We start from the raw sequence: 10,000 nt of genomic DNA, 5'->3' as shown, positions 1-10,000 counted from the left end.
TCTAACAACTCCTAGTCTGTGCTCCGTAATAGGCAGGGACGTGCTGGCCATTGGGAAAAGCGGGACAACTCCCAAACGGCCGGTTCATTCCCGGCGGCCATTAGAGAAAAAAAAATGACGGCTTTCGTTCCATTTTGGGGGCTGGGCGGCCAACAAAGTAAATCGTCACTGTCGGACAGAAACCTCGTATCTCCAAGTTTCAAATGTATACATTTTTTCGCAAAGCAAAGCCCTGCTTCATCATACGAGGCCGTTGCACAAACGTAGTGAAAACAGCAGATCTACAAGCACACAACACCTCGCGGTGCGAGGCGTTGTGTGCTTGTAGATCGGCTGTTTTCACTAGTTTAAATCATTTCGAAAATGATAAATACAAAACAAACGGTTTTGGACATACAAGGTTTCCACCCGACAACGACAAAATATAACTCATGTACAATAATTGGCCCACTGGCTTGTCACTTGTCACGATCTGAAATGACAAATCTTTCAGTATAGCAGCAGCGCTATAGAGAGAGGCCTCTCCAACTCTTTTTCCCGGGCTGAATCAGGGGCCCAGCACGTCCCTGGTAATAGGGGAAGATAGTCTCATTCTGGCAAGCGCCGCCCTGCCTGCGTTCCCACTGGCTGAATGCAAAGACTGAGAAAAAAAGGACAGCGACATTACTTTTCCAACATCCACGACGGAGGCCCACAGTCTCAAGCGACCTTGATCCATGAGAGGCACCAGAGTTGCTGTGCCGAATGCTGTGAAGGTCGATGGAGCCTACTCAGCGCCAGGCGCGTGCACACAGACATCAAAGGGGGCTTGAGCCCCTTCCCTTTTACCTGTCTGTAAAAAGCGCCCTCTCCAGACCACCGTTTTTACTATGGTGAAAGAAATGCAAATGCCCTCTTTCCATGCCATACCTGAAGGAAGAGAATTGTCCAAAGTCTCCTGAACTTGAATGCAGCATCTTATGTTGAAAGAATTGCCCTCCCGGTAAAGAAATTCATGCCGTACGCCACATCTCCTGTATTGACTTGATTATGCTTAGTTCAGTGTGGTATCAAGTACCGAAAATAGCAGACCACCAAGCTTGGAGGTCTGCCAATATTTTTACCAAAAGGCCCTTTTAGGAATTTCAGCCCCTGCCTCTCTAATATTCTCTGCACGTCCCTGATCAGCGCTGTTCAAGTTACGTCCCAATAGGGATCAGAATATTAAATCATGTTTGGGGGTGAGCGTTTGCCCCAATTGTCATTCAAAGTGCCTCAAAGTGACTACTGGCCCCAATCACAGCGTGCCTTTTCCGAGAATGTCAGAATGCTGCCATCTTCCACTATCACGCGTCTGTGCTGAGTGGAGAAAGAATGTGTATGAGCATAATTTGTGTTTATAGGTGAATTTATAGGTATAGTAATGGATTATGTGTTAGAAACATATTTTTGAAGATTTGGTTGGGCTCCAAAGCCAAAGGAAAGGTATTTTGGATTTACATAAAGTAAAACATACTGGTGCACATGTAGATTTAGAGGTGGAGACCCATCGAGGAAGTCCTGACATCTTGCATTTGCATCTCTTTTGCTAGAATGTTTTTTTTTGTTACTATTCCTGTTCTTTACTCTTGGTGCTCTATGCTCAACTTTCCTCATCCCAGTGATCCCTCTAATCTCATATATCTGTCTAGGTCACCACATCTCTGTGAAAGGAGGACTTTAGAAGTGACAATCAGCGTGCCAGAATGCTGAATTAATTCCAGCCTACGCCTCCCTCTAGGCTCTGTGCATAACTAGTGCTGTGTCTCCAGAAGGTGGCATATCCTGTGCCTGTTTCCTGTTCTGGTTCAGTTTCCCAAAGCAGATTTGAGCTGGAAACATAAATTATGTGACACCTTCATGTGTTTCTGTTTCAAATCTTCTGCTGAGCATGTCAAACAAAGCTTGGGAAATTGAACCAGAACCTGCAGACAGGTATGCCACCTTGTGAAGCCCCAGCAGGACTTTTTGCACAGAGTTCGTTGCCGTTACTGCTATTTGGACAGTGCTACCCATGATGCTCCCTCAGAACCCTATGTCTTCAGCCACTCTCTCAGGCTTTAGACGTTTACTTCTTTTAGAGCAGGGGTCTTCAACAGGGTGTCCGGGACCCCTAGCCTAGGGGGTCCTCAGAGTTACTACAGCGGGTCCTCCAAATCCTTGTGTGATTTTTTTTCTTTTTTTATATTAACCACTTGAACCCTAGTGTCCTTATTCTGAGAACTTATTCTGAGCACCAAAAATAGCAGATCTACAAGCTCACAACGCCTCGCACTGCTAGGCGTTGTGAGCTTGTAGATCTTCTATTTTTGGTATAGAGGGAAAAAAGGGAAGACTTAGTACAGAGTGAAAGGTCAAGTTAATTAAATATTGACGGTTCAAGTGGTTAAATATCTGAAAACACAAATTGACATGAATCCAAAATGCACTGATGATCGATCGTGCTGTCAAACAATGAAAATATATGGAATCTATGAAAAGGTTGCGGGGGTCCCTGCTTCATCTCTCTCAGCTTGGCCTGAAAACATTGAAGACCCCTGTTTTAGAGGTTTAGCATATTCTAACCAGAGGAAGCCCTTCTCCACCTTCCCATCCCTCCACCCCTCATCCCTTCTCTGCTGAAGCTGTCATCACCTCCTTTGATAAGGAGGTTGATGGTATCACAAGCTCCTTCTCCAAGCCTCAAACTAATCGGTCGATTAATTCACCTAGTCTTGCGTAGCCAGACGATCATAGAGCTTCGCTTATACTGATACGTCCAGGGAAATCTAAAGTCAATGTATGGGCTAGAACAGCAACGCTGCTAAAAGACCTACTATGTCCACTGCTTTGAAAACAAATCACATCGCTGTTCCAATATGAATGACTGATGTTGTTGCATTGGTTTTGCGATGCAGTTATGTTTCCCCTTCATTGAAATTGAATGTTAGACATAATCAGTCGGCAGAGATCTCTGAAGACTACCTAATGCTTTTCCTTCTCTCCTCTCTCTACAGGAGAGATAGTGAAACATACGTCATCCACACCAGTGGTTCCCAAACTTTTAACGTCGAGACCCAAAAGAGAAATTAAACGTTTGCCCGGGACCCAAACTAGTGAAAACAGCAGATCTACTTCGCTTTGTGCAGCGTTGTGAGCTTGTAGATCGGCTATTTTCACTACTTCTTAAACACTTGTGTTCTAATTAATGGATTTTTTCGTTTATTTGTTCATGAAATTAGTGAAAAAAATCTTGGATTTTTGTTTTTAATTCAAGAAAAAGATGAGCTTTTTTGGGAATAACATTTAAAATGTTTTGAAATAATAATAATCAAAAACTAATTGCAGGAAACACAAAATAAATAAAACCCATATAAATTTCTCTGCAACCCACAAATGGGTCCCGACCCACTGTTTGGGAAACAGTGTCCTATGCCTGTTCATTACCATGAATCATCATCAATACATCCATAACCTTAACCTCCTGTCTGCATCCAAGTCAGCCAGTTACAGACCAATATCACTTATTTTATTTATTTCCCAAACTCAAACAAGTTGTTTCAAACTAGCTCTCTCTCCATCTCCCACATATAACCTTTTGGATTCAGGCTTGCCCACTGTACAAAAAAAAAAAAAAAAAAAAACTCCCACTCCGCAATCCTCATGCGACTTATCTGAATATCACCATTTGACACAGTCGAGCACTAGCTTCTACTGGACACCATTTCTCACCTTGGTGAGCAGGGACATGCAGAGAATGTTAGAGAGGCAGGGGCTGAGCTCCTCCAAGCTCACAACGCGCCGCGCTGTTGTGAGCTTGGAGGTCGGCTATTTTCAATAATTCTTTACACATAAGAAGTTGCATTCAAGTTCAGGAGAGTTTGGACACGGTCATTTTCTTGAATGCTGCCTTCGGGTATGGCATGGAAAGAGGGCATGTGCAATTCTTTCACCATAGTAAAAACTGCATTCATGGTCTTGAGAGGGCACTTTTTACAGACAGATAAAAGGGCAGGGGCTCAAGCCTCCTTTGATGTCTATGTGTGCGCGTGCCTGACTGAGAGGGCACATGAAACCTGGTCAGACATACCAGGTTTCATGGGGAAGTTTGCTTTCATCCACAAGAATCTTCTTGCCCGGAGCTCTCCTTTGGCCCCCTCCTCCGATGTAGTGAAGTGAGGGAACGTTTTGGTACTCACGAGACCCAATAGGCTAACCGAACCATGGATTAAAGGCGATGTTTGCACAGCACTACACACATAGAACACTGCCTGCAGATCTGGAAATCTGGAGCCATGCAGACTGCATGTCCAGGGTTTCAATCTGGCCTAAGACAGTAGCACTTAATTGTTTACCTGACCGCGTATGCTGTAATTTACTCCCTGCACTTTGTAAGTCACTCTGGGTAAGAGGTTCTGTTAGGCAGAAATTAGGGAAATCTGGATTTAATAGCTTTTAAATTCTGCCAAAACATACTTTCATATTCTTGTGCCACAGGGAAAAGATAGTTTGACTACAATTACTGAACTAAAACAAAGTTCTAAATCAGAGAAAAGAGAAAACTTGCAAGAGGACTGGAAGGAGTTACTGTAAATAAGTAGTACATAGGATATGTTGGATAGTAGCCCTTTGTCATTGTAAAATCAAATCTCCAAAGGAATAAACATCTCTGCCTAATCGCCTTACATCTTTGATGTTAGAGCAGTGTTTTGTTGTTTAATCTCCTATATCCACAACATCAAATTCACGTCTGTCACGACTCACAAGCATAGTGGGCTTATATTATTTGCTGAGTATCTGACACATACTGCATATGCATGCATAATAACTAAGGCATGTGTGTATGCAATTGTAATGGCAAAGCATGTTACCCAAGTAAGAATAGTAAGGCACTCTGTTGAGGTGCCAACTTGTGCCTTATGCACTCTTGGCCATACAGTATATGGCCTACTTGTGCACCAGCAGAGCGAGCAAGCACTGTGATCGGTGCTGGGTATGTGCGTACAGTATGTGACGACAATTGTTGGATGGTGGTGATGTCACCAAGAACGATGTTCTCTCATTGGCTAAAGGCCCTGTCTTTGTACTGTCAGCCACATACTGTATACAGACAACACCCTTTGTACTGTCTGACGGATACAGACAGCACCCATCGCAGTACCTGCTTGCTCTGCTGGTGCAAGTAATAATGATGATTAGGAAACCAAGAGGCGAATAGTGTACTGCATGTAGCTAAACCACATGCTGTGTGTGTAGTATGCAGAGAGGGGAAAACCCAAACTTAGACTTCTTCTTCAATAGAATAGGTTAGCCCAGCCAACTGCAAGGCTCCCAACCTGGCAACCTGCCAGCACCAGTTGGTTAACACTAAGACATACCATCTGGTGCAGTATATACCTTGAAACGTTTCGGTTGCCATTTACTGACCACTTTGCATCTCTTTAGCTCACACAGTTATTCGGTACTGTGGCATGTCTAGTTTAAGGTGCTATTTTAAGGTGCTAAATGATACCCAGATGTACCCTATCATTTGTAGAATAAGAGCACAAGGTTCCTACTATTTGCAAGAAGTCCCATACTCCGCTCCACCCCCAATGGGAAATATGTGATGTGTAGCTTCATTGCACAGTTAATATCTTGGTTTTACAGAATATACTGAAAGTACATTTTGGTTGCCATTGCCAATGGGACTTTTTACCCAGGTACTGATCCTCAGTTCACCCTATACACTGTGGGTAAGTAGTAGTGTGCATGCGTGCTGTCAAGAACAGGACCGGCCCCAGTGGCAGAAGCACTGTTCAGCTGATGTGCGGATGCATAGCTTTAACAGATAAGATGATCATTAATTAAGTTATCCAGGTTCCTCATAATCTCTCCAGTCCATATTTCCTATCTTTCTCTCTCCCTGAATCTGTCCAATCCCCTCTCCCCTCCCTCCCTGTGAGGGTTAAGCCATGGTACCTCTTGGTTTCCTGCCAAGTTATTTTCCATGAGCACCTTGCATACTGGCAACGCTAATTTAAAATAGGCCAACGATGAAGCACGTCTCTGGGTGCTTAGTATCCTTGATTAACCCAAATCACCAATTCACAGTCAGTTACAGTTAGTCAGTGTTGGTCAAGTTTCTTTAAATTAGTAAGTAAGTTATAGTTACAAGTTACTGCTTTCAGAAATGAATTCATACCTCGTTTTCACATACAGTAACTAAAGTTCAGTATAGCGGACATTTTTAAAACCATCTCGAACGAGCAGTGAATCTTGCGTGGCGACAGATTTGGTGGCGAGTGAGAGACCAGTCATCGTGGCAGGGCGATTATTGGTTTCAATAAGGAAGACAGGGCACGTATAGCCAAAACTGTTTGCAAAGCAATGTTGACATAACTGAGAATTTGTGTTACATGGGGATGGCTTGTCCAATAAGGATTTAAGTAAAATTAGCTCCGTAAAATTAGCTCTGTTATGGGTGGGTGAGAGTCTCACTCTCTCAGAGAGAGAAAAGAGAGGAATGCAGTGTTCACAGTGCTCGCAAGTTGCAACACACCACAGGCAGAACACTGCTTTTAATATGATTTAATAAGTGGCCATTTAAAAAAAGAACGATTAAGTTGACATTCAAGATATATTTTGAGATTTTAGGCTAGAAACAGATCTGGCAACTACACCTGTCAGCCCCCATGTCCCCGTGATAATGAATGATTGAGAGATGAAAAATGTCGCTTTATCCTGTGTTCTTTGATTAAAGTTACAGTCCTTGCTCTCGCACGAGTATAAAGTACTATACCATTAGACAATGAACTAATGAAAACTAGTTACTACAGTAGTTACTGCTTTATAAAAGTGACAAGTTACGTTACTAGTTACTTTTGCATTAATTGTTGCGACCGTAGGTCGCATTTACTACCAAAACCTCCACGGGCTGTCTGTGCGTCAGTCAGTCAGTGAGTCAGTCCGTCACACTTTTGCCCTGCTCATATCTCCACAACCGTTGCCCCCATCCATGCCAAATTTTGCACACACACTCCTTCACTGCCAAACTACAACCTCCAAGGACCCCCGGAGCCCCAGGGACCCCCAGGTCCCTGGGGGACCCCCAGATGTAAAAAATGACCAAATGTGCTCACACGTCACACGTCACACTTTTTCCCTGCTTATATCTCCGCACCCGTTGACCCGATCCATGCCAGATTTTACACACACACTCCTTGCCTGCCAAACTACAACCTCCAAGGACCCCCGGAGCCCCAGGGACCCCCAGGTCCCTGGAGGACCCCCAGATGTAAAAAATGACCAAATGTGCAAAAATGACCAAATGACCACCCCAACGGGGCTGCTCACGGGGAATTCCCGGGGACCACCGACTCCTGCTGCTCCAGAACGGATGCAAAAGTGGCGGCGCCCCCAGTGGAGGACCCCCTGCCACTGCAGCGCACATAAAATGCCGTAACTCGGGCTAGGAGCGTCCGGGAGAGCCGGGGCCGGTACCTATTCGTCCGCCAAGGCAACGCGGAGACCCCACCCCTCATTTCTCACATGGCCCTATTCTAGCGCCACCTTCAGGCCGATTTTTAAAACACATTTTTGGACACTGCTCCTACAGTTTTTGCCCTAAAATCACGAATATCACTACACAGCATGTCTACACTCATGTCATCAACATGGATCAGGAAGATTTGGGAAAAACACATTTTTGCCCTATTTGTGGAGATAAGCCACCTACGGTCGCTTATCTCCCGATTAGGGAGTCTTATATTTATGTAGCTTCAATATTAATGTATACATTTTCATGTTGCTGTGGCGACAACTCTCAACTTTCATCCATTGTAGCTCACTATGATGAAAACTAGTAGAATCATGTCTTTCAACAACAACATTGAAACCAGTCTTGTTTTGTTCTGCAGACGGCTCAACAGGATCATGATCTTTAAAAGATTGTTTCAACCCATCAATTACTTTTTCCAGACAGTCAGAACTACAGACATCTATGGCATACCCTTTTTTGATACGATAGAAGCTATGAAAAGGTCAGAAAAGAGCCAATCATTCCCTCAGCCCTGTCTTAACAACAACACAGAGCAAGTAGCCCCGCTGCTCCGCATCTGCAGCTGTGTAACGAGCGAAGGACGAGGTTACAGACGGGCTTAGTGTGAGAGTAGAAGTTGCATAATAAACCCTTAATCCTCTGAAGTTGTGGGCTATTTTCACATATGGTGACGAGCAATGGGCCCACTCAAATGTCAGTAACTGCAAGAGTGTTACCAAACTGTAAACTAGTTACGACAAAAAGTAACTGATCGTCCCAACACTGGTTACAGTACATCACCATTGTTATATTTGAGGGGATTTGACTTTGTGGGACATTATCAGGTTGTTTAAGGAAAGGATGGCAGAAAGTCTAAGTAGTTAACTACTACTAAATAACTAGTAAGACACCTCAGGGTGTCACCGTCATGCCCATATATGGAGATCCCTGCTCTGAGTATCTGACATCACTGTGATGTCACCTGTGATGTCACAGTGATGTGTCAGGGGAACCACAGTGTCAGGCGTTATCCCTGTTCTGAGTATCTGACATCACTGTGATGTCACCTGACCAGACAGATACGGTCAACAGTTCGATTTTACTGTTTGTAGAAAAGCACAGCAATAGTGCTTAAAGTTTGTGTTACAGGCATTTTACTGAACCCAAATCATACAAGGTTTAGAATGAGGACAAAGCAAGCCCTAACATCTTATAAATAAATGGTCAAAAAACAAACAAACAGTAAAGCAGATGAAGGTGTACACTTAACTGTGAGTGTGTACGAATGGAACCAATTATGGGTCCATTTGGTTTAATTTGTACACTCTGTGTAAATAAAATAAAATAAATCGGTCTTGAATTTAAAGTGCAGAGGTTGAACTGTCCTTTTTCTTTTTTTACTCTTTTTCACACAGAATTGTAAAACAAATGGAATATTCAGGGACATTCTACTGAAGGCTTTTCACTTACCATCAGCAACAAAGTGCTCAGGCACATGGAGGGTGACTTTGACGGTGAGGGGGCAGGAATTCTGGGTAGCATAGACAATGGCAAGGACACACGTGCTGATGGTGATCAACGTCAAGGTGGCCTTGTTCAGGGGACTGTGTGGGTGGCCTGGAGGGAGAAAAAAAACACCAAGTCACATGTCAAGCAGGATATGGTTCACGACACATGATAGAATGACTGGATTTTATCATGACACGAGGACAAAATAGCGGACCTCCCCTTTTCTCTCTCTCTCTCTCTCTCTCTCTCTCTCTCTCTTTCTCTCTCTCTCTCTCTGACACACACACACACACACACTTCAACTAAACTATCGTCGTTGTCGGGTGGAAACCTCGTATCTCCAAGTTTCAAATTTGTATGTTCTTTCGCAACGTAAAGCCCTGCTTCATCGCACAAGGCCGTCGCACAAAAGTAGTGAAAACAGCCGATCGACAAGCACACAATGCCTCGCACCGCGAGGCGTTGTGTGCTTGTAGATCGGCTGTTTTCACTAGTTTAAATCATTTTTAAAATTAAAAATGCAAAAAGAACGGTTTTGGACATAGAAGGTTTTCACCCGACAACAATGCTAAGACCACCTTCAGCACAAGTCAACCTCCTAACCAACCTCTAAGCCGTTGGCTGTTCTCCTGATTTACTTTTCAGCACAAGACAATAAAAGATGAGTTGGATAGGACCAAGCCTCTTTCCAGCAGCCTAGAATCCTCCGTCAACGTGATGTACGATCCTATCGCCACTGACAGGGTTATAGATTGGTTGTTTTGGTTGCCCTTTGGCTCTCTCCAGGCTCCCATTTCCAAGCCAAGATGAAGGGAGTGAAATGAGCTGCTTATCTTCTTTCTAGCTGTATTCATCATGAGGTCGGCAGGTTGATATCGAGATTTCTAGAACCAGCAGGAAAAATGCATGGAAAAGGGCACAGCCTTGGTGTGTGAATGTTTTCCTACTGTAAATAGCTTTCATGTGGAGTTTGTA

The 10,000-nt window shown here is 43.9% G+C and overlaps 1 protein-coding gene across 1 annotated transcript in view; it reads right to left on the bottom strand.

Annotated features, from left to right (window-relative positions):
- Positions 1-10,000, bottom strand: part of astn2 (astrotactin 2) — a gene marked incomplete at its 5' end in the record, with an annotated part of 725,257 nt that overhangs the window by 442,248 nt on the left and 273,009 nt on the right. Inside the window, 1 exon segment of the mRNA XM_080743421.1 lies at positions 8,987-9,133. Coding sequence (XP_080599547.1) covers positions 8,987-9,133 — 147 coding nt within the window.

Source organism: Nannobrachium achirus, assembly GCF_963921795.1.
Source record: "Nannobrachium achirus genome assembly, chromosome: 15".
Lineage (NCBI taxonomy): Eukaryota > Metazoa > Chordata > Actinopteri > Myctophiformes > Myctophidae > Nannobrachium > Nannobrachium achirus.
This window is presented reverse-complemented; position numbering and strand designations above follow the sequence as displayed.